General features: G+C 39.5%; 1 protein-coding gene across 1 annotated transcript in view; it reads left to right on the plus strand.

The window, feature by feature from the left end:
* THSD7B (thrombospondin type 1 domain containing 7B) overlaps window positions 1–25,909 on the plus strand; it is a 594,306-nt gene that overhangs the window by 196,541 nt on the left and 371,856 nt on the right. The window contains exons 9-10 of the mRNA XM_059927090.1: window positions 19,015–19,144; window positions 23,477–23,580. Coding sequence (XP_059783073.1) covers window positions 19,015–19,144; window positions 23,477–23,580 — 234 coding nt within the window. The remainder of the gene's footprint in view (window positions 1–19,014; window positions 19,145–23,476; window positions 23,581–25,909) is intronic.

Genomic DNA, 25,909 nt, shown 5'->3' on the forward strand with positions numbered 1-25,909 from the left:
AGTTAGAACTTACTTGCTTAAGCAAACTTAACAGACTGCTAAAAGAAAAGGTGATCTGCCTTTACAACTGAATATCTTTTGTAACACGTGATGATGGTGGCAATAGAAGATGTGGGATTTCGGGAATCAAATCTGTCTCCGGTTTCCTGGCAAATGTAGTTAAAGTGGAAACACATTCCATCCCTTGTATTCATTCATTCATTCACTCACTCATTCATTCAGTCATTCTTTTGTGCAGTCAGTCTGTTCTTTTGGTTATTAATATTTCAGTGAAGTCGTATGAGTATCTTAAGGGAAGCAAAGGCTATTTGATTGCTAATTCCTACAAGTAATTTCCTACTGGAACTCCACATTTTAACTGAGGTCATCAACTGAGGCAGTGTGTCTATAGGAAGTGCATTAAAGTCATAGAGTCTTTTTAATATATGACTGAAGGGTATAACGTTGAAATGCAGAATTATGGTCTTGTGCAGTCTTTCAGTGGCCTAGATTGATTCAGGGGTAAAACTTAGAATAGTTTGAACAGGTTTCTAAAAGTGTGGCCCATGGAATTCTAGCTCAGAATTACCTGGGATGCTTGTTAAAACCCTAAGAGATTCTGATTTTGAAGTCAGGATTGGGGCCTCCAAATCTGCATTTTTAAACAAACTGCCTTAGTCATTCTAAGAAACATTAACCTTTGAGGACCACTGACCTATAGAAACATTTAATTTGACTATGAGCCAATGGATTCTTTAAAAAAGGTGTAACTTCCCTCTACAATATTGTTGTAATCAAGTCTATTTTGGTTTTCAAGAATCAAAGGTTTTTCTATGAAGCTTTCAAATCTACAGTAAGTGAAAAGAGGCTTATTGGGAAGTTAGAACAGGAAATCTCACAGATGTCCAAAAATAAGAAAAAGAAAATTTATGGACATATAAGAACTAGAAATGCAAACAGGAGCTGAGGGTTCTCTCTTCAGCTGTCAGAATCAGTGTGATTCTTCCATCTCTGCTTCTCTGTGTACACCTGCTGTCCTGCCCCTTCTAACAGGCTTCCTTTGAATCTCTACCCTCATAAGTAGCAGTTATAGAGCCCAAGAATGGCTCTGTAGTCCTTACTCTACAAAACACCAGGGAAGTCAAGAACCCAGCACCGTAGAAACTTCCTTCCCTTCAGGGTCTTTATTCAGCTTACCAAGTAAGAGAGTCTGATGGCCCAGTTCGTATCAGATTGGTCCTTCAATCACGCAGCAGCCCGTGGATTCATCAGCCCCCCTCAGGTCAGGAGGCATCTGGAAGGGGAAGGGGACACTGGTGCTGGAAGGCAGCAGGAACTGATAGGGACACTGATTGTTCACCGCTGAGACCAGACTCTCCAGGACACCCGTGCTCAGCCCTTTGGGAGAGAACTCAGAACCTGACTCCCTTCACTTCCTTAGGTTTCTGTCCCTCCCTCTCAGTGCTGAACTATAGACAGAGGAGTGGCAGAACCTGGCAGCCTGCTTCCACCACAAACATCATCCTCTTTTCACTTCAGAGCTTCAGCTCAGGAACAGAGCTGTCGTAAATTAAGTAGAAATCTAGAAAAGGAAAATGAAGCTCCAGGGGATATAAATGCAGTCGAATGACAGCTTCATGTAGAACAGAAACTGGGAGGAGCGAGAAGGCACTCACCCTGGGCGTGATCTGAGCCAGAAATTTTACTTCAAACAAACAAAATATGGAGTCTCCGTGGACTTGAATTCATATCAAAATACGTATGCTACTGTTCCTATCCATAGTCTATCGTAAACAGTATTGTCTTGGCTGTCTTAAAAAAAAAAGCTAACATACCAAACAAAATCAAATCAATAAAAAAGCAAACAAAAGAATCGAATGTAGATTTGATGCATGAGGTTCTGTCTTTTACACCTGGAATCCACTGTTATGCCTTCTAGTTTGCATCTAAAAGTTGCTTTCAAACACTATTTCTCTTCATTCAACAGTCAAGCTACATTACCATAAATAAATCCTGTGGCTCACATGGATGTTCATAACGATTTATTGTCAGCAAAAGTCTGTTTCCTTGAATGTGAATGCTCTTTGTTGTCAAAATGTTTTTACTTCCGGCTGGTTTCTTTCTCATATCTCTAGGATTCTCTTCAGACAGTACAATGCAACACAATGTAATCCTTATTTCCCTATAGAGGTGAATGAGTTGCCTTTCAGAAATCAAGGTACCCATTCTAATTAGAAGTTTATTTTTAGACTTTCAGTGTACGTTCTACAAAGAAATAGAATAAATTAGTTTTGCTTTAGCTGGAGTGTTACTTTCAGTTTATTAAATAGTTTTCTACAATTAAAAAGAATGAATTAATTATTTTTCACTTCCTTGGCTTTGGTCCAATTTTAATATGACTTTCAATGAAAGGGTGGTTTCAGGAGGTTTTGACTCATTGGTTTTTGACTCATGGTGGTAGATTTATGAATGATTTAATTTGTATTACTAAAACAAAGCCTAGAGTTAGAGGTAGAGTTAAATGTTGTGATCTTAATATGTCAACTTGGAACAACAGATTTTTTTTTTTTTAACTTTCCCCTCATTTCTGTCACCTCTAACGGGATCAGCTGTTGTTGTTGTTGGTTTTTTTTAATATTTATTTATTTATTTATGGCTGTGTTGGGTCTTCGTTTCTGTGCGAGGGCTTTCTCTAGTTGTGGCAAGCGGGGGCCACTCTTCATCGCGGTGCGCGGGTCCCTCACTATCGCGGCCTCTCTTGTTGCGGAGCACAGGCTCCAGACGCGCAGGCTCAGTAGTTGTGGCTCACGGGCCTAGTCGCTCCACGGCATGTGGGATCTTCCCAGACCAGGGCTCGAACCCGTGTCCCCTGCATTGGCAGGCAGATTCTCAACCACTGCGCCACCAGGGAAGCCCGGAACTACAGATTTTATAAGTCAGCTCGCTTCCTAGGGTTGTCTTATCCTATGTGAAGAGGCTACCTCAGCAATAGTTGCTCAGTTGAGAATACCCACGTTGTCCTCTGATTCATACTTTGCCTTCCTTGGGTAAGTTGTAGGATTTGTGAGTACTCAAGCTCAAGCCATAAAAATTGTTAATTTTATAAACAGAAGATACTTAGTGGTGTGTATGTGTGTGTGTGCACGTATGTGTGAGGAGAAAATGAGAGAGAGGGAGAAAGAGAGAGAGACACGCTTTCTTCTAGCAGGACAATAATAGGAGTTTAGTAAATATATATTGTATTACATTGCATGGAACATGAAATAACATTTTACGTGACCAGCAAGCTCACATGGGATGTTAGACTTTGAGGGGGGTCTATCTTTTCTCACCTATTTTCCCCCTCCCAAATTCAGTAACAATTGAGTTCGTCAAAGCAGAGGGAGATCAAAATATTAGCTCATTCTCAACCCTAGAATTAGACAGACTTAACTACCAGATCACAGCCCCTGTTGGACACCTAAAAACTTGAATGAGCCTGGCTAAAAACAGATCAGAATATGTGCATCTTCCGAGCAGATGTATCCCGAAGAAAGAGAAGGTGAGAGAAAGAAGAGCCATCATCTGTACACTTCTTTCTCCCAAAGTCATGATTTAGGGGCCACTTGTTCTTCCCAAAGGAGACATAAGTACGGGAGGTGGAGAGAGTCCAGGGACAATGAGGGCTGTAGAAGTGGATCTCCCCTCACATGGTCGAAATCATCAGGAGGCTCCACCCTCACCGTCTCTTGCTAATAAAAGACTTTGTGAACTCAGGCCCTACCTTCCACTGTTTAAATTCCTTTGGTTATACTCGCCTCCTTTCTTTTTTAAAAAAAAATTTTTTTTGGCCGTGCCGTACAGCTTGTTGGATCTTAGTTCCTCAACTAGGGATTGAACCCGGACCCTCAGCAGTGAAAGCATGGAGTCCTAACCACTGGACCACCAGGGAATTCCCTGGCCTCCTTTCTGACCAAGCTTGTTCTATCTTGTTCAGACTTTCCTTTGCTATTCCTTCTTCCTAAAGTGTTCTTCTCCCAGCCTTTAGCATGGGTGCCTTTTGATCAACGCTTTGTTTTCAGTTCAAATGCCATATCTCAGAGAGTCTTTGTCTGACTACCTTAGAAATCACCTTCTTCCCCTTCTCTTTCTTGTTCATCACCCCATGTTAGTTTCCTCACTGCACTGCCCAGTCTCCCAGCTAGAACATAAGCTCTATGTCTTGTTCACTGTTTAGAAGCACATAAGCTCTTTGTCTTGTTCACTGTTTAGAAACACTGAAATGCTGCCACAAAGTAAGTGCCTAAAGGGTTATTGAATGAGTGATAATGGATGAAGGTATCATTCATTCAGGGAAGCTTTGCATAGGGCTGACTATACCAAGTTTTGTGCCAACTGCTAGTAGCATTAAGATGAATAAGATGAGGTTACTTTAATCGGGGGGCTTTTTATTAGGGGATTCAAGTATGTAAACATATTCTTTTATAACAACAATGAGCACAGGGTATTAAGTAGCCAGGAGGGGAGTGTCTTGCTTTAGCTAAGTGGTTAGAGGAGACAAGATTTGGTAGATCAGGAGTTTCCAGGTAAACATGGACTGCAAGTATCTTAAAGATAGAAGAGGGGATGTGTGTGAAGAGGCTTGGCAGCACGAAAATCCATTTTAATTAAATGAGTTACAGGTAGCTTGTGATGCTTGAGTTGCATAGTTCATATGGAAGAATGATAAGAAATAGGGCTAGAGAGGCATGCAGGAGCCAGCTCATGAAGAGATTTGTGCCTTTCTAAGAAATATGGACATTACCTGGAATTCTGATAGACAAGTTAAATTTTAAGCATGGGTGTGATAAAATCAGACTTGTGCTTTAGGGAAAAAAAAAATAGTACAGAAAATAATGAAGTTAAACAGCATTGGAAACCATTGGGAAAAGTATGAGGCTATTCAATTATCTGGCCAAGAAATGAGGAGAATCTGTTTTCTTGAATAAAAATAAAATGTGTAAGTAAGCGTATAAATTTCCATAACTCAACATTGTTTAATAGCATGTCTTCATGACCGGGTGTGTACTGAGTTCTTCGCCCATCCTGTGGAGTTCACGTAACTGGATTATTATGTAAATCCTTTCTGGCTCAAGATATTTCAGTGCTAAGAGAGAAACACACAGTAAGCAACTGTCAACTCCAGGATGGAACCAAACCCTTCCTAGTCACCTCTCGGAGTATATACTTCCAAGGAGTAAAATGAGCCCAAAGACAAAGAGGTTCTCACTAATTCACCACATTACCATCATCTGTTCTTATCAGGGACCAGCAATATAATTTGCAGGGCCCAATGCAAAATGAAAATGTGGGTGCCTTGCTCAAAAATTACTAACGCTTTTTAGCTGCAGGAGAGCATTAAACCAAGAGCCCCACTGAGCCTGTGTGAACCCGCACAGATCATATGCCCATGATGCTGGTCCTGGTCCTCATTGGCTTCCTCTAGGGGCCAAGGATCCTAACTGACTTGGAGTTCTGATTCCTGGGAACAGTTGTCGTATCCCTAGGCTATGACATTAACCCAGATTACTGGATTACCGTTGTATTGGATTGCAATTCTTGCAGGCGGCTGAGAATGTTTAAGGAGCAGAGGGATTTGGAACAAAGTGGGGGAGGGTGACAGCAAAGCAAAGCAGGTAAGAGCACAGGCTCTGGACCCAGACTGCTTGGGTTTCACGTCTTCTCTATCACTTTACTGGCACCTTGGACAAGGTACCAAACCTCTCAGTGCCTCCATTCTCTGACCTGAAAAATGGGAATGATGAGAGTAACTGTGGTTTAGGATTGTTATGAGGATTGAGTTGATTCATGTAAAACATTTGGCAAGTGAATGAAACATGGTAAGTGCTTGGGTCTTTTTTCTTATTATTTTGGAGATTGTATTCTGGAGAGTGACACTTACTTGGTTCCGTGTAATGCAAATATTACCATTCAGGGTATGGTTTGTCATTCAGTGAGCAGAAATACTCAATTTCAACGTAGTTAAATTTACCAATCATTTACTTTATGATCTTCATTTTTGTGTTTTAAGATATTTTTTCCTATCCCAAAGACATAAAGTTTTTCCCTATCTTTACCTTTGGAAAATTTTACATATGTCTGTAATAATTCATTTTATGTATGATATTAGATAAGAATCCAATTTCTTTTTCCATGTGGAGGCACTGACCTTTTCTGTCTTCCCTTTACACCCCAGTATACCCAATGATCTAGCCACTCTTGTCTCCCTTGCTCTTTCTGGAATTTGACTCTGGGCCTTTGCAAATATTATTGACTCCGCCTAGACTTCTCTTTCCTTACAAATTATACAGATGACTCCCCCAACCTCCTTCATGTTCCAGCTCGAATATTCCCTTTTCATTGAGGCTTGTAAGTTTAAAATTACCCACAACACACACACACATCCCCTAGCACTCCCTTCTACGTTTTGCTTTGTTCTGTTTTGTTTTTGGTTTTTTGCACATCATTTAATTGCCATATGAAACACTAAATATTTGACACTTATTTTTTATTTGTCTCCCTCCACTAGAATGTAAAGTCTATGAGTACAGGAATAATGTTTTTCTTTTGCTGTATTCTCAATTTCTAGAACAGTATCTCCTCCCTAGAGGATTTCAGTATTCCTCTTCCAGAATAATCCAGAACACCTTATGAGCAGTTATGTCTTATGTATTCTTCTTCCAGATAGAATAGTGAAAATTCCAGCTCCACACGTATATTAATTGTAGGCATCTGATTAGCAAATCTCTGGGTAGCTTCTTGTTTTTCTATTCCTTCTAGAATCAAGGCCAAGACAGACAAGCACCCCACTTTTTCTCTCTGTCAAAACAGGTGATTTCCTAGTCCACACACTAAGGGATTCAGGCTTTGTGTGTGTGTGTGTGTGTGTGTGTATGTAGGGGAGAATACTCTGGCCACAGGCTTTGTCTCTTGTTCCCTGATTTATGACATCCATTAAAAACCAGGCTCTTATTATCAGCAATAGAGAAATTTTCCCAAAAGCCAGTACTCCAAAATTTTTCCTTAATGTCCAATTTTTAAACAATGCATTTATAAATTATTTTTAAATCATTTCAAAGAGAATTGCAAAGGAAACAAAAAGAAAAGGAGGAGGCTCCTATAGGACATATCAGCCAATTGTAACCCAGTTAACAACTGGACCCAAATTGCAGCTCAATGACATTTGGGTGTTTATAAGTATTTTAGGGTAATTGGTATTAATATTTCTATGTATGATAGTGTTCCTATGGTTTTATTTTAAAAAGAGCCCTTATCTTTTATAAATCTATCCTGAAATATTTACAGATGAAATTATATGATGTCAGAATGTTCTTTGAAATAATTTGGGTGTGAATGAGTGGGTAGGGGTATAGATGAAACAAGCCTGGCATGTAATTATTGCAGCTGATGGATGGATACATTGGGTGTATTTAATATGTTTGAAAATTTCCAAAATTTAAAAAGATAAACATTTTCAAATGAGTTAAAAAACAAACTTCTCCAGCAATCCATATTTTTCTACGCCAGCAGAGTTTCTCCAGACATGTTCTCTGCCTCATGGGTAGAAACTAATATCTCCAACTTCCCTTTTAAGAAAATAAATATTTGGTCGATGTTTATATGTTCATGCAGACATGACCGTCACTCATTCATCCTTTTATTTATTCAGCAATCATTCATTAGTTGTCTACCACGTTTTACATGCTACAACAAGACCTGGGGAGGCTTACTGTTTGGAGGCAGAAAGAGACAAGAAGACAATAGGATGCAACGTGGATTTTGTAGAAGCAGGGAAGGAAGCATGGCGGGGGGGCCCCTTGGCTGAGGGTTGGGTGGGAAAGACTTGAAAGAGATGATTCTCTGTTGGGTCTCAAAGGAAGCTGAGGGGTTATTTAGATGAAGAGGGAGAAGAAATGCACTTACCCTGTCCTCCACACTAACCTGTCTACCAATTAACAATTTTATGTACTTACCGGATGCCAAACGCTGAACTAATGACCTTACATCCATCCCTTTATCTAATTCTTCTTCAAAGTCCCAAAGAAGGTATTCTAATTATTTCCCTTTGAGACACCAGGAGATAAGTAATTTTCCCAAGTTCACAAACGTGGGATTCTAGATTCCCTGATTCTAAAGTTAGTGTTGTTATTCCATCAACACTAAGCCAAAAAAGGAATTTCGAAACCTAGTGACTTTAGGTTGACGCTGCAAAACAAAACAGCAAGATGGGTGATAGCATGTACCTCATGCATAAAAGGGATAATTAGTGCTAATATTTATAGTTGAATGAAAAACTTTATTTCAGTCGGTTTGCCTCCACACTAATTTTTCTTTAACTTGTCCTACCACGATTCCCAAACCAAAAAGTTTAATATCATAACTGATATTAATGTGTGATTGACTCCCCACAGGTTACATTCAGGTAAATTAGTTTTTACATGTAGACACGTCCTGGAAAGGGTGTTGCAAAAAGTTGCAGAAACCAGGATTTATGTGGTTGAGCCATCATGAGCGGTGGTGCATTTACAACATAGCAGACTCTATCCATACAGCAAATGGCCAAGTGACACATTTCACTCTTGTAAAAAGTTTGGAGGATCTGAGGCGCTGAAGTTTCTATCTCAGAAGCCTCTGAAGTTTGTGCCCCTGAGTTGTGTCCTTACTGTGCTATGAAACATGAGCTTGACCTGGAAACCCTTCTGCCCTTTAGCTGTCAGCACAATACTGGGCATGAATATCATCCTTTCATGCCCATGAAAGCGTAAAGCATTAACGGGATAGGGCAGCATGTATTTATCTAAAAGGATTTTCCTAATATGTAATTCTGGATCCATGCCTAATAATGATGACAGCATCTTGAGCTTGTATCTTAGGTGACATCTGTGCCCCCCAGAAGCCTGCCTGTATGCGGTGCAATGTGGCGTTGCAGTGGAGTTCAGTCTTAATGCTGACGGAGTGGGACACATTTGGGAGCCCTGTGGCAGGCAGCCTCTAGACATTTCATCTGCTAAAATGAAAAGGGGTCAGGTTGCGGGGAAAATAAATCCCTGTCATTCCCTCACACACTGGCAAGAAGAAAAGACAAGTGCCACCGTCATTATAGTGTTGTTAACCCTCCTCCTTTACAGCACACATTTCCAATTATACCCATTATGACATACTTAGCTAGAGGGCAGATTGCATTTTTTAAATGTGCTGAGAGCAGTAATGATTTAGCTGGTGCTCATTTGTTTTCTATTGCTTGGTTAAGCATGCTGCATTATCTTTCCTATTTTACATATTGGATGAATATGAGATGCTAGCTCTCAATGAGCTAAATCAATGGTTCTCTGCCCTGGAGATTTTTTAAATAGATGGTTGCTTGGGCTCCACCCATGAGATATTCTGATTTAAATGGTTTGGATTGAGGGGCATTAGGAGTCTATAAAAGCACCCTTTCAGATTCTAATATGCAGCCAGGGTTAAGGACCACATGGACTAAGTTGACAGCTAGATTAACTGTGTAAGAGTTAGTTTCGATATTTAGAGAGAGGAAGGGCCAGTCACTATTTGTAAGGTTAGCTCTCCAAATTGGAGATGTTTTAAGTGCATTGGTGGTTGAGGATAGGAAGTAGAGGACACTGGAGATAGTCCCTAGAAATTAGAACTATTGCCTAGGCTTCCGTGAGTGCCTGCCTTAGAAGGAAAATGTTTACTCGCCTTGACTGTCATCCTGATGGTTTATGCAGATATAAACATGAGCTGCTCTTTTTGAAATCTGTGTTAAAGGCTTGCATTAAGCTTAGTGGCCATATATACGTGTATGTGTGTGTGTGTGTGTGTGTGTGTGTGTGTGTGTATATATATATATATAATTTACAAAATGCTTTAAATCTCATTCAATTAGGCATTCCTAACCACTATCCTGTGAGTTGGCTCAACAGTATTACCCACATAGGACAAGCAAGAAAATTGAAGCTCTAAAAGGTTAAGTGCAGTGCCCAAGGTCATACAGCAATTTGGTAATGAGCTGGGCTTAGAAATCAGAGCCTTGGAGGACTTGTCTATTTCCAGAGCCATTGAATTTGGCTTCTGTTGCACAGTGAATGATGATTATGAAAATTTAAGAATATAGAATACATTTTTTCAGGCAACATTTCAAAATGAAAGATGTATATGAGTATCCTGGAGCCTTTTTTTTTTTAACATTCCTGGGAAGTTTAGCAGAAAAGCTTTGCAATTTTGTTTAATTTCATCCATATATAGACAGGCTCAGTGTTCATTTTGAAGTACTTGGAGGTCTCAGCTGGGAGGGAATTCTGGGGAAGGAGGCTGCTCTTGGTGTATTTGCTGTGTATATAGAAGACCAAGATGGATAGGAAGGAGGTAGATGAAGACTTCCTATTCATAGTTCTTCTAGGGCATTGCATTTTCACCACTTCAGCCCTCCATTCCTCCTTGAGCAAAGAGAGAACATATCAGATTGATGGCCTTTGGATAGTAAATACAAAGTTTATACTATCATTTCTGAATGTTTATAAAACTATAGAGAACTTCTACATTATTATGCATACATCATGTTTCACTTCTGCTTCACTGGGGAGATTTTTTTTTTCCACATCTTTATTGGAGTATAATTGCTTTATAATGTTGTGTTAGTTTCTGCCATACAATAAAGTGAATCAGCTATATGTATACATATATCCCCATATCCCCTCCCTCTTGCATCTCCCTCCCACCCTCCCTATCCCACCCCTCTAGGTTGTCACAAAGCATCGAGTTGCTCTCCCTGTGCTATGCGGCTGCTTCCCACCGGCCATCCATTCTACATTTGGTAGTGTATACATGTCCATGCCACTCTCTCACTTCATCCCAGCTTCCACTTACCCCCTGTGTCCTCAAGTTGGTTCTCTACGTCTGCGACTTTATTCCTGCCCTGCCACTAGGTTCATCAGTACCTCTTTTTTAGTTTCCATATATGTGCGTTAGCATACGGTATTTGTTTTTCTCTTTCTGACTTACTTCACTCTGTATGACAGACTCTAGGTCCATCCACCTCACTACAAATAACTCAATTTCATTTCTTTTTATGGCTGAGTAATATTCCATTGTATATATGTGCCACATCTTCTTTATCCATTCATCTGTAGATGGACACTTAGGTTGCTTCCATTTCCTGGCTATTGTAGATAATGCTGCAGTAATCATTGTGGTACATGACTCTTTTTGAATTATGGTTTTCTCTGGGTATATGCCCAGTAGTGGGATTGCTGGGTCGTATGGTAGTTCTATTTGTAGTTTTTTAAGGAACCTCCATACTGTTCTCCATAGTGGCTGTATCAGTTTACATTCCCACCAACACTGCAGGAGGCTTCCCCTGGGGAGATTTAATAATGCATGTATGTATATATCAGTATAACACACAGCACCGACGTGTGTCTCCTCCATATATAGCAGATACCTGATAAATATTTATCAGTGATGACAACACTGTATGTGGTAAGTGTTTCCTTCTGAGAACTCAGAAGTCACAGTATTTCTCCAAATTTAAGTGGGAGATAGTTGGGTTGGTGAATCCTAGTTTGGTACTTTTTCTAAAAAGGAAATCAGCTCTGAATCTCAAAAATGGTTGTGAATAAGCTAGAAAGGGGTATTCTCTTGTGTATAATGAATCAGTAGATAGAATCTACTTTTTAGGGGATTTGATGTTCAAGAAATTCGGGCTGCCTAACATCCTACTTTAATCTCTGTCTGTAGAATCGACTTCTTAATGACCATTTGGAATTTTTGCCAAGTGAAACTTGTTTTCCCCTCATATTCTTGCACAGTTTGATTCAATGCCAGTTCTCTTTAGTTACATAGCATCTATGTGTGATGTTTCTATCATAACAACACATATCGTAGCTCTAGTCGATGATTTTGAGGTAAGCCTTATACTCTACTTTCCCTTTAGTTTTTAATTTAATGATTCATAAGCAAGTGTGTTTGGGGCACAAAACAGTTTTCTTGGGCTGCATGAACTGCTATCTCAAGTAGAATTCTGTGGCAAGAAGCAATAAGGTCCAATGATCAGATTGAATTGATAATTTTAAGAACAGCAGTGCAGTCTGCTTTTTCCACACGTTTGAAATGCAACCCTTTGGTGCAGTGAGAAGCAAAATGTGCTTGTTCCTTGCATTCGTATGGGAGTGATGGTCTTTTTCTGAGTGATCATGTAATTTTTTATACAAAACGAGGCCTTTCTGAAAGTGAGTAGATGAGCTATTAATATTTAAGTCAGGATAACAGGCATTCACTAGGACTACCCTGAGCAACCAGGATGTTTGATCACCCTACCCGTCCCTCTCCAGTGTCATCAGAAGGTGGCTGGTGCTAACTGCCTTGCAGCTGGAGCTTAATTTACCAGAAACGCGGAAGGATTTCCAGCCACTCATGGTCTACCTTTCGATGCTCAGAACATGAATGCGACCCAGAACTGAACAGAAGACCATTTTTTCACATCTTTCTTTTAATTAGAAAGAGCCTCAACTATTGAAGCTTTTCTCCTACTATTTTTCCAAACCTTTCTTCTCACCTTCTCTCATGAACTTTTACTATGCTGGAAAAGCCTCCCTGTACCACACAGCGTGGACATGCTTTACATGCAGTATCTCATTTAATCCTCAAAGAAATCATATGAAATAAAAACTTATATTTGGCCTGTTTTATAGCCAAGGAAGCTGAGGCTTAGCGTGTTTAAAGGAATTGTCTGCAATCTAATAGGCACTAGAGTTGTAACTCCACCCCAGGAAGTATTTAACGTGTGGTTGTTTACATGATATGGATCTTAAAATATCACTGGTGCCATCCTTTTGCTTCAAGATCGATTGATTAGAGAGGAATGATCAACAGAATTTTGGTTTTGTTTGTTTAATGGTGAACAGGATGTGTAAGTGGGGAGGAGAAAAGAGGGTCAGGTGGGAATCGAGAGTTACAAGGTGATAAGCCTGGAAGGATATTGGTGCCTAGAAGCAGAATGGGTTACTGAAATCCTATTAGTAATTAGAGACAATTGTAATTAGACCTATTAGTAATTGAGACAATTGAGAAACAAGGGAAAGCCAGAGAGGTCATTTTTTATAAACGTACCATCAGAATTGTGCAGATTGGTGTTGGAATAACTTCTGTGCATTGCTGTTACCTATCCGTCCTGTATCTACTTTGCACATCCTCTTGCCTTTAGGAGAATCTCCAGCCCTGCCTTCCTGTCAGCCGGTGCCTATGCTCACTGTGCTCTGCCATGCTCTACGTGCTCCCTACTCGCACGTTTCAAATCAGTTGGAAATTTAGGGGTTCAGTTCTTTACTTCAAATCATTGACTGAAAAAAAAAAAAATCATTGACTGAATAACCCTGGTATCAGGGCTCAACACCCATGACTTTTCAATTCAGTGTAATGTGTTCCAGCTTACCTGGCTGCGAATACCCAGAGGTACGCTTTATGCACCGTTTCCTCCACCTTGGCTACCATCTTTCTGGGAAAGACTTCACAGAGAATCTATAAATATCCCTCGGTGTTTGTAGCCCACTTATATATTTCCTTTATGAAATATGGCTCTTGATCTTTAAGTTGCCATCTTTTCTAAATGTTACTTCGTTTGATTGTAATTAATAACTTAAGTTTAATTATGCCTGATGACTTATTAACGATAAAATATGCATAAATTAAAATTGAATGTAGACTAGTTGTTTATTAGCCGTAATCATGCTTGAGCGGCTGTGTATGTTTGCGAACAGGCACTTCAGTTTATTGTTATTTTTCATGATGAGGTTGAAAGCATCACTCACAAAGCCCTACAAACATTGCTTTTATTGATACTTGAAGCCTTCTGCCAACAGGGTACTGTTGAAGAATCGATTAGAAAATAAAAGGTATCCCTTGGGAGTAACAAAGAACCTGCGATGTGAACTTCTACATGGAATGCCCCTTTCTTTCTCTTCATCTTACTATAAAGTCTCTTTTATAGAAAAATCATGGGTTTTGATGTCTATTTAGCTGAGGTTTTAATCCTAGGTAGGTGATTTTGTGGAAATTATTTACCTCTTCTACCCTCCATTTTCATATCTGCAAAATGGGTATCGTGACAATAATAATGATAATAATAAAAACAACAATAGTAATAATACCAACCTCATAAAGTGTTGTAATAATAGAATGAGAGAGTATATGCAAAATGCCTAGAAGTGGATCTGATATAGATTAAGGTGATAATTCCAGGAAATTTCTAATACTTTTTAGATACACATGTAATACAAATGTTTTCCACCTGCAAAGCCACGGTCTTTGCCTCTCTGTATTACTTCCCAGAAATCATTTTCTTCTTGTGCATTCAAAGGAAAGGGAGACATTGACATCGCTTCCTGAGAGCTTTTGCTTGGCCTTTTGCTCATCCTCTCTTGTCTGCTTCAAACCATGATGTTGGGTGCTATCAGGGGCATCCACTTCCTTTCTTGCTAATTAACTCTCAGATTTCTGGAATGATTGTCCTACTTTGATACAAAACTGCTGCCCTCATGCTGGCTTCAAAATACAGGTGTGAGAAGGGACTTCCCTGGTGGTCCTGGTGGACATCCCTAGTGGTTAAGAATCCACACTTCCAATTCGCGGGGCATGGATTCGATCCCTGGTCGGGGAACTGTGATGCCACGTGCCATGCAGTGCAGCCAAAAAATTAAAACAACAATACAGATGTGAGAAGACTATATTGGCTGCTTCATCCCAAGTGTAGATGCTGTGTGCCCTTGAGTTTCCTATGACACCTGCTAAACCATGTCTGTTCTGTGTAACCAACTCTGCTATAGGTTTGGTCATAATTTGAGGCACTTTACATCATAGGGAGGGGAAAAATCCCTTTAAAACTGAATACTGAATATGACCATTCCAATGTTCAAGGCAAAAGAAACACACACACGTCCACTTAGAAGGAGAAACTCTTAACAGGTGTCTCCCAGATCCTGGTGGCATTTCCCTTACATCAGGATCCTCCCTTGTTTCTCTCTCTCTCTTCAAAGACATATAAATATTTCTTAATTTCTGTACAGTGCCAATCAGTTTTCTCTTTAAAAAACCTGAGCTCAATTCTAAAAGTTTGTTTTGCCCATAGAACCCACCCTTCTTAGCCTTCACCTGAACATCTACAGGGCATGATAATCAATGCAACTATTTTTCCCAAACTGTGAATTATTTGATCTGGAATTACACCATAAAGTAGAATACCTCTATGTGTGAGTGTTCACTGTGTGGTGTGTGTGTGTGTGTGTGTGTGTGTGTGTGTGTGTGTCTGCATGCCCTGTGAAGGGAGAGGCATTGATCCATGCTCTCTCTCAATGTGGCATAAAATCAACCCTTTAATTTTTCCTATTGTCTTCAATCTTTATTTCCGGTCTCCTAAGATAACACTTGGACAAAACACACACACACACACACATTCATGTACAGATCCTAGGGTAAACAATAATTATCAGAGTAAGTACAGTGTAATTGGAATTAATTGACAGTGGCGGAAGAGACTTTTTCTTTTTCCTAAAGGCACAGTTATTTATCTGGATTGTCCCCACCCAAATGAAGATAGCTTGTATTAATATATTATTATACAGAACTGTTTTAATTACACTTTTTTTTTCTTCTTAAGCTTGTTTTTCCATACTCCTCACTGGGCTTTAACTACATTAAAAAGGGGCCAATTATACCATTCCTCTCTGTCAAATAGTAGCAACTCTCCTTTGACTTTATAAGCATGTCCTGGCAGGAAACAAGTGGCCCACTCATATGGGGTAACTGGGGAAAATTCAATGAAGGAACTGTTTACAAAGGAGTGGACAGGGTTAATGTAAACTGACAGTACCTGGCTAGGGAAAGGTGGGAGCCTGAAAGTTGATACAGGTAGGAGCAGTTAGAAGAACTCAGAGAAAGTAGCTGCAGGAGAGCACCACTCCACAGGAACTGTGGCTTTGTGAGTTCATTCAGAGGATGAAATCTGGAGGAATAAATACCCTGATCTTTCTCTCTCTCTCTCTCTCTCTCTCTCTCTCTTTCTCTTTCTCCTTCTCCCTCCTTTTATCAACTTTTTTCCTTCCATAGTGTGCCCCAAATCACTTAGGGCCAAAGCCAACCAGAAGCCAATGCACAAGGTGGCCACTAATACATACCTTCTATAGTCAGATCTCTCGGTACAAAGCAGGTTAAAGAAGAGCCAAAAAAATGCAGTAGATGGAAAAGACCCCATGCATCTCCTTAACTCAGTTCAGGATCATGAAATGTACAATGTGTTGGTCTCCCCTTCTCATAATCTCTTAAAGTGGTAGAAATGAATTTAAAAAGCCCCAGTTCCTTGTCAAAAACAGAAGGAGAGGACCACCAGTGGGTGAGAGATCTAAACTCATTTATCAAAGATTCAGTGGACAGAGACTGAAGAGCAGAGAAACTGGCGATGCAGCACAGGAAGCCAGGACCTCACTTAGCAGGAAGTGGGTGGCAGTAGACGAGGAAGCTCGTCTACCCAGGAAGACTCTTTAGAACCCTGGTGGCTGATCTGATGGAGGACGGGAATGAGGAGTGGGATGGAAAAAAATACAGGTTATTTAAAGCCTTTAAACAACTGGGAGAGGCATAAAAATAGCGATACAATTATAAAAAATTGAAAGATGGTGCAGAGTAAATACTCATCAGTTATAGCAGAAGATCAATAGATGATGTCTAAAGTTAATAAAATGAGAAGCGATGGCATGAACATATTATTTATAGATTTGGAGGTAACTACAGAATAACTCAATACAGAAAGAGTTCAGAGTGTTCTGGGAGGAGGAAGACAGGGAATGGGTTATAGGTCAGTTGCTTCTCACTATAGTAAGTCTTTTTGTGCTACAATTTTTTAGAAACCATGTGAATATATAATATTAATAAAAGCTCCTTTTTTGTCCTTTTGTTTTGCTCCACTTAGTGTACTGGCTTTCCAGAAAGTTTCTTCTTTATATGGTTATGTCCATTATCTGTCTTTTTTTTTTTTTTTTTTTTTTTTGGTAAAAGTCTCCTAGGTTCTTTTTTTTTTTTAATTTATTTTTATTTATTTTTGGCTGCGTTGGGTCTTTGTTGCTGCGCGCGGGCTTTCTCTAGTTGCGGCGAGCAGGGGCTACTCTTCGTTCCGGTGCTCAGGCTTCTCATTGCGGTGGCTTCTCTTGTGGAGCACAGGCTCTAGGCACACGGGCTTCAGTAGTTGTGGCTCACGGGCTTAGTTGCTGCTTGGCATGTGGGATCTTCCCAGACCAGGGATCAAACCTGTGTCCCCTAGGCAGATTCTTAACCACTGTGCCACCAGGGAAGTCCCCATTATCTGTCTTAAACCTAAAAATTTATTCAGTTTTCTCCTATGCTTCCCCTTCTCTCCATTCTTTATAACCCTCTCTGTGCTTCTCCCCCAGCCCCTAGAAGCACTGGCCCTTAAGCCCTACACACATACACACACACACACACACACACACACACACACACACATCTTCCTCCTGAATGCAATTATGTGTCTTTCTCTGTAAAGTCCATGCACCCTTATAGCTTAGTGCCTTTTCTCAAACTGTTCCCTTGACCTGAAATGGCTTCAGGCTTTAAAATTTTTTTTTCTTTTTTTAATTGAAATATGGTTGTGTTAATTTCTGCTGTACCGCAAAGTGATTCGGTTGTACATATATATATACATTCTTTTTTTTTAATATATTCTTTTCCATTATGGTTTATCACAGAATATTGAATATAGTTCCCTATGCTATACAGTAGGGCCTTGTTTATCCATTCTATATATAAGAGTTTACATCTGTCAATCCCAAACTCCCAATCCTTCCCTCCCCCCAGTCCCCCCTTAGTAACCACAAATCTGTTCTCTATGTCTGTGAGTTTGTTTCTGTTTCATAGATAGGTTCATTTGTGTCATATTTTATATTCCACATAAAGTGACATCATATGGTATTTGTCTTTCTCTTCCTGAAAAATAAATTTTTTTCTACTTAGCCCTCAAGTGCCAGAATAAAATCTGCCTTCTCCAAGGAGCTGCCTTAGATTTCCAGAGTTAAAAATGAGTACATTTTCTTCTATACTCTCCTGACACTGTACCACTGGGTGAAGCTTTTTACTCTACAACGTCTCACAGCTAGTTGCGTATCTATCTGCCCCCCTCTTCTTTCTGTTTAATTGTAAGTTCAAGAATTTGTATCTGCATATCAAGTGCAATATCTTACACATGGTAATTGAAATAGCTGCTAAACAGCATCATTGATTTTGGTAGTTGCTGTTGACCAGAAGGCATCTAAAGATCATGAAATGAATGCCCTCACATGTTAAAGTGAACGTCAGCTGTCTTTTTATCAAGGCACCTCTTACCACTTCTGCAGCTCAGCAGAATCAGCAGCAAGGCATATGTCTATGTTTCGTTCTGTCATAATTTTAGTGCCTCTTCTCTAAATTCCAGTTATACACATATTATCTCAGGTTATGAGGAATAAGAAATCAAATAAACTAATACCTATAAATAAATATGCTACTAATGTATTAATTTTAATAAGAGTATTTGCAGAGTAAAAAGTAGCCTAAAGAAGGAAGTGCCCCCCCCGAGGGAGTGAATCACTAATAGTAAAATATTAGCCCCCTGAACTGTTGTTCTGTGGTTAAAGAGCATTTCTGGAGTTTCTCAGATTATGCCGTAGAACTTTTATGCCAAGCGTAATATGGATTCTGATTAATTTAAAATATATTAAGACAGCGGGAAACAGTCTTCGCATATTAGAACATATAGATTTGAAATTACAATTATTAAGTGTGATGTGTCTTCCTCATAGAAGTAAGATTGTGTATTAATCCCTGGTCTTTGCTTGTTATTCTCATTTCCCAAGTAGTCTTTCCACAGGTTCTTATTTCTTCTCTTCTTTTTTTCTTTTTTCAGTTGCTCCCTAACCCTGGACTTTTTTCTGCATCCACATTAAAGGGCACTATAATTTTATTTTTCCTTTACTTCAGGAAATGCCACAATAAAACAGTCTCGATACAGGATTATCATCCGAGAAGCAGCCAACGGAGGTCAAGAATGCCCAGATACGTTATTTGAAGAGCGAGAGTGTGAAGCTGTGTCATTGTGCCCCATGTATCGGTAATTAATTACCTTTTAAAATAATCATTAGACCTTAGAATAAGTCATGACCTATTTCCTTTCATATAATATATGATTATTGTATGAAATACTTGTAGTGAGAAATACAAAGAGGTAGCATTGTTTATCTTCAAATATCTCACTGGTTTCCCCTCTTATCTGGAATATATTTTGAAAGAGTAAAGAATATGAAAGTCTAATTAACAGGAAAAAAAAGAAACAACCCTGTTTTGATTGTAACTGAGCTGCTAGAGCTCTGCCACCCAGGCAATCAATTTTCAGGATCAGGATCCAGAGAGATTCAGGAGGAGGTCCTTACTTGGAAACACACGCACACTCACAACTTACCTCATTCTGTTGTTCTCATCCTAAAGGCTTTAATCAAGAACTAAGAACAAATGTGTACTTCTATAATAATTGTGTATTTTAGTTCAAAAATGGTTCTGGTTCGCAATTTTTGTCATATACACATTTTAAGAAATCTTAGAAAAAAGTTTAACCTATGGAGAAATTGTTTTTAGAAAAAGAAAATGAGTACCTTTTAAACTCTATATGTTACCTATATGTGCCCCTTTGGCAAGTTGGTGATTATTATTTATAAAAACAATACCTGAGGTTTGTGTGTTTAGTCATAAACTTCCATTCTTTTAACATTGGATTGAAACACTGCTTTAAAGTACTTCTGGATTAAATTCAATCACTGTTGAGTTTTACTTATTTGTGAAAACAAGACCATGGTCTTAAAAATTGTGCTGTTATCAGCACACATAAAAATGCCTTTAGCAAAAACGTCTAGTGTTTCTCCTGATTATTTGAGAAACTGTATCTTAAAGCTATGGGATTCAAGGGCTAATTTACTCAGAAAAATAGGTTTTGTTTTTGTTTTGGCCACGCGGCCTGCGGGATCCCAGTTCCCGGACCAGGGATTGAACCTGGGCCCTCGGCGGTGAGACCGCAGAGTCCTAACCGCTGGACCACCAGGGAATTCCCCTTGTTTTGTTTTTTAAGAAGACCTCCCACTCGTTAAAGTTTAGGATGTCATTGAAGAAGTCCAAATTATGATCAACTGCATCATGCTTTCCTCCCATTGTTTCCATCCGATGACCAGTTTGGGGAGGATGTGAATAAACACTGGAACAAGCCCAGACTACCAGTTTTTGCTCATCATCCACAGGGCCATTGTGGGAACACTGTCAATATCCCTCCTTTTGTGCCACGTATAAATATGGAGACTTCTGAGCTCAGCAAGAAGAGCGCTCAGGGAAGGTAGCCAATTGAAAAAATTAGCCAAATCAAATAGTTTAGACATTTTATGAACCCAGTGCTATTATGATCAGAGAAAATCCTGGAAACTGGATTTAGTGGGCTCTCCTTCCTATTGTCCACTCTCTTTACTCTCGTGTTGCACTTCAATTTAGTCACTCATGTTTGAACTAGTTTCCATCAGTGACCTCCTGCCATTTTCCCCAGAAATCAGTTCCACTGTACATGGATGGGATGATTGTATCATGTCTCCTGATGCGTCGTTTAACGTGTGTCCAAGTTACCAGCATGAGTCTATGCCCTTTAGTCAAACATCCTTGAATTTTGAGCAATATGTTTCCAATTTAGATTTTGCTTTCCCTTCATTGGTTTGTTAGGGAGGCAAGTTAATGTAGACCTTTATCATTTTCTTCTGATTCTTCTTTTTTTAATTCCATTAAGGTGAGACATTCTCACGTTTACCAAATTAAAACAGAATCAAAATGCCTATAGAAATTTTTCTGTAAGTTTGAGCATTTCCCACCATGTTAAGTTAGTAAGTGTTGGAGAGGGGAAATTTCCCCCTCTACGCTTCTTGAGTTCTTGTGGCTGGCCTAATAATACAGTTGACATGAGACAGATTAGCAGGAGAAAATGAAACAAATTTTAATTCATATGCATGGAGGTCCCATAGAAATTGTACCTTAGAAGTGGCCAAAGCGGGCAGCTTTTATACTTTTTAGACAGAGCAACAATAAATCTGTGAAGAATTGACAGGACGAAGAAACGTAGGTTTTGGGTGCTCAATCCGTGAAAGAGTTTGGGCTTGGGGTAGTAAGTTTAAATAGTAACAAGGTTTGTTTATATAGCCCCGAATTCCCTATCTCTGGTGATAAGGGTGTCCTTCCACCTCCAGATGTAGGGAGGGCACATTTCCCAGGAGAGATTTATTTCCTGCTTTCAGGGAGACAGAAAGGAGGGTCAGAGTGTCCTTCTTACATTAACCATTTTTAAAGTAACTTTAATTCAAAATAATCAATATGCAATTGAGGCACATTTTGGAGTGGCCGACAGTATAAGCAAAAGGGAAGACAGCACGGGCGATGTGCCCCCGTATAGCATTGGCAGTGGGGTGTCCCCAGGAGTCTGTGGCTGAGCATGGAGGGCTGTAGGACTGACAGCTGGCCTGCCCTGCCCTGACGAGTGCGATCGCAGACATGTCACTTAACATCTCTGAGCCCAGGCTTATCCTTCTGAAACTAAGAGTCTAGCAAGAGAGTCCTGGACATGTCTTCCTTTTACTTAGCATGCTAAGCTAGATTGAATTCCTTGGTCTCACTTTAGAAAGTCTTTTGTGAACTTGAGGGATCTGAGTGAATGACATGTCCTAGTTGAAAAGCTAAATTAAACCCCCTGCCATTTCAGTTGCTGTGTTTTGGAACTATGCTTAATGCGTCTATGCATCTACAAAGTAAATTTCTACTACTTAAAAGTAATAGGTGATTTCTTTAAATGTGACAGGTTTTTCTATTTACCTGTTTCCTGATTTCTGCCTAGCTCTTCAGTTATTCTCATTATGGAGCCCACTTGAATGAGTTCAGTGATATGTATTTTTTACTTTTACATTTTAATGTACTTTGCTTGATTCTGAAAGATGGTCTGTTATCTATCCCTTAACACCACCACTGCCTCACTTACCTCCAATTGTTCAAGACACCTGAGACTCACTTAGTCTAGATGGGGGAAGAGGTGGTGGTGAGTGCAGAGATTAAAGCCGGGCTATGTTAAGTGATCTCCGCACGCTATATGAATCTAGGTTCACATGACTAAGAGAATCCTTTGAAGTGAATTTTCCTGAGCAAAGAAATTCTGCTCCATGTTCTGATATACATTATTTTTTCTTTTGCTGAGACTTCTTTTTTATTGTGGTAAAATCACATAACATAAAACTTTACATCTTAAACTTTTTTTTTTTTTTGCTAAATTCACTTTTTTTTTATTGAAGTATAGTTGATTTATAGTGTTTTGCCAATCCATAATGGAAAAGAATATTTAAAAAAAAGAATTTCTATATGTGTAAAACTGAGTAACTTTGCTGTACAGCAGAGATTGCCATCTTAAACATTTTTAACTATACAGTGCAGTAGCATTAATTGCATGCACATTGATGTGCAACAGATCTCTGAATTGTTTCATCTTGCAAAACTGTTAATAGTTTTACTTCATGTTTCTGTTTCATTTTTTGACGTAGCATCTCTTATCAGAGGTATTGGCCCATGTGAAAAAGGGTAAAAAATATACCCAGTGAAAGAGGAGAATCTGTGGTTACATTTAGAGTTTGGGTTTTCTGGAATATTCTGAAGACACAGGTTTAAGGGCTTAAATCATAGTCTGTCCTATGGGTCATAAAAGTAGAGTTTTGATCACCTTAAAAGAAACACACACTGGAAAGCCAGAAGGATTCCTTAGATACTGTTTCCTCTGTGGAGAAGAAATATTGGTAATTCCTCAGAGACAGATCCATTCCTCTTCCCTGAGAGGAACTATCACATAAGATAAGTCCCCATGGCCCCCCACCTCCCTTTTACTCTATAACCTATGGAGACATTTGAGCTACGCCAAAGTCCTAGGAAACACCTTGTGAAAAATTTGAAGCAGAAGATCAAGTGTGAAAGCTTGCACCCAAAATTTTCAGGTGTTCAAACCTTGATTCTCTAATGCTCCAATGGGACATAGGGATTTTCTCTCTTTTATTTTCTTTTACTGTTTTTCTTTAAACAATTTTTAGTTCATAAAGAGCTAAGCTGTCTAGATTTGTTCTATGCTTCTAATGCTTTTTATGGCCACTTTGTGTGCAAAATGTCCACATTTTAAAAAGTGGAATTATTGCATTAACCATGGATCTAGGGCAGAGGGACTGTTGCCATCCCTAGTGTGTGCCAGAGCTCCCTTTTATGACATTGGTTTCAAATCCATTTTTATTGCATTACTACCTTTATGTTTTTGGATTTCAAATTCACCTATTTCAAATATTTCTTTTGTATGTTTGTCATGGTGAAATTTCTAGTCTGCTATTCTTTGTCATCACAGGTGGAGGCCACAGAAATGGAGCCCCTGTATCTTAGTGCCAGAGTCTGTCAGGCAGGGAATAATGGGCACCAGTGAAACCTGCGGAAAGGGGGTGCAAACAAGAGGTAAGGGAATTTTAAAACAGTTTTTCTATTCAAATGCAATTCAAAATTATGTTGCTCTTATAAACTCTTGCCTATTTTTATATTTGAATAAGTTGTGATCTTATTGGATTGGATTATTTATATTTATTACTGTTTGAGTTTAAGTTTGGCATTAGTTAATGCTGATATTTTAACCATAACTAGCTAGTGCACCTAAGGACTAATGCAATGTAAGCAAATATCTGTTCTCAGCCATTAGCATACGCCAGTGCTGATGTCCAAATGCATGTTGGATATTAGTCAAGGAGTGAAGGATGTGTCAAGATTGGACCCGGTAGTACATATTGTACTTTTTAGGTGCTCATTAAATATTTGTTGAATGAATTAACTAATCATAATAATCATGACTTAAACCTGGTTGTTATATACATACTTAGAGTATGTTTTATATGTAATATACATAGAAAGGAACCATTAAAATTTCTGGAAGATGCTGTGAATAGGCTTCTGGATCTGAGTAAAAGTGCCTTTTATCATCAATGTCTAGAAGGTGTGGCATTTTGAAATCTCTGAAAACCACTCAGAAACTCGTCAGATTGCTCACTGTTTTGTTTCATTCATAAGCTAGATGCCAATGATATGAGGTTTGATAAAAAGTGCTTTATTCTTTTTTTTTTTAATTCTTTTTTTTTAATTAGTAAAAGTTTACTGTGCACACACCAAAAAGACAGTTTGCAACCAGGGAGCACTTAGACCAAAGTGCGGAATGAGAAGAAGTGCTTTATTCTTAAAAATCTGACCACTCTGTTACTAAAGGGATGTATGTAGCAAAATCGGACCTTGTAGGACCAACTGCATATCGCTTGTCTCATAATTCAACTAAAAGGCATATTGAGAATTGTTTTTCTTCCTGTTGGATAGGTTATTGTATTAATCAGGATCAGTCATCCCAGGCAGCACAGTAACTCCCTTCTTTGTTGATTCACAGGCATAAGAAGCCCAATGTGGGTGGGTGGCAGTTTTAACTTCTAGTTCAATGGAATCATTGCTGTGTTTTTAGTGGAAACATTCCTCCCTTTGGAAGTAAGGGCTTATAGGGTAGCAGAGCATAAGATTGCAGAGGAAAAGAAAGCACAAATTTTACTAGTGGATCACTATGGGTAATAATAGGTTGTGCCATTCTCATTCCCACCCTTGACTCCTGGGCCTGTGAATCCTGGCTATGGGAGGGAAAACACCATATATTGGATGCTTCTGGAAAACTTTTTCCCAACCCTGCTAGGTATTGCCACCTAATTGGTACTATAAATGAGTCTTCAAAAGACCTTTTCACCATTTTATCAAGCCAGCTGCTTCAGGATGGCAGGGAACATGGTAAGACCATGAATTCAACGAGCATGGGCCCATTGCCACACGTCACTTGCTGTGAAGTGAGTTCCTTTATCAGAAGCAATGTTGTGTGGAATACCATGACCATGGACAAGGCATTATGTAAGTCCATGGATGGTAGGAAATTTTGCTAGAAGCATCGTGTGCAGGAAAGGCAAATCCTTATCCTATTTGAGTAAGTACCTTTTCTGGTAAGAACAGAACACGACACCTTCATGATGGAAGTAGCCCAATGTAATCAACCTGCCACTGTGTAGTTGGCTGATCGCCACGAGGAATGGCGCCATATTGGGGACTCAGCATTGGCCCCTGCTGCTGGCCGATTGGGCACTCAGATGTGGTTGTAGCCAGGTCTCCCTTGGTAAATGGAAGTCCACGATGCTGAGCCCATGCATAACCTTCCTTCCTACCACCATGGCCACTTTGTGCATGAGCTTATTGGACAATGGCAGGGGTAGCTGAGGACAGAGACTGACTGGTATCCACAGAATGGGTCATACTATCCACTTGATTATTAAAATCCTCCTCAATTCAGGTCACATTTTAGGGAGCATTCACATGGGACCCAAATATGTTCACATTTTTGGCCATTCAGAAAAGTCTTTCCATGTACCACTTCCCTAAATTTCCTTGTCACCAGTTTTCCAATCATGTTCCTTCTAAGCCCCTGACCATCCAGCAAAATCATTGGCCGCAGCCTGTGGGTCTGTACATAATCCCACATCTGGCCATTTCTCCTTCTAAGCAAAGTGAACAACCAGGTTTACTGCTTGAAGTTCTATGCACTGGTAAGGCTTCCCTTCCCCTCTGTGTTTCAGGGATATCTCAGAAAAGGGCTCTAGTGTTGCAGCTGTCCATTTAGGGGTTGTGCCCACATATCATGCAGAACCATCCGTACACCAGGCCCAAGTCTTCTTTTCCTCTGTCAACTGATTGTGGGAAACTCCCTAAGAGGACATAT

This window comes from Balaenoptera ricei, chromosome 7 (genome assembly GCF_028023285.1).
Source record: "Balaenoptera ricei isolate mBalRic1 chromosome 7, mBalRic1.hap2, whole genome shotgun sequence".
NCBI lineage: Eukaryota > Metazoa > Chordata > Mammalia > Artiodactyla > Balaenopteridae > Balaenoptera > Balaenoptera ricei.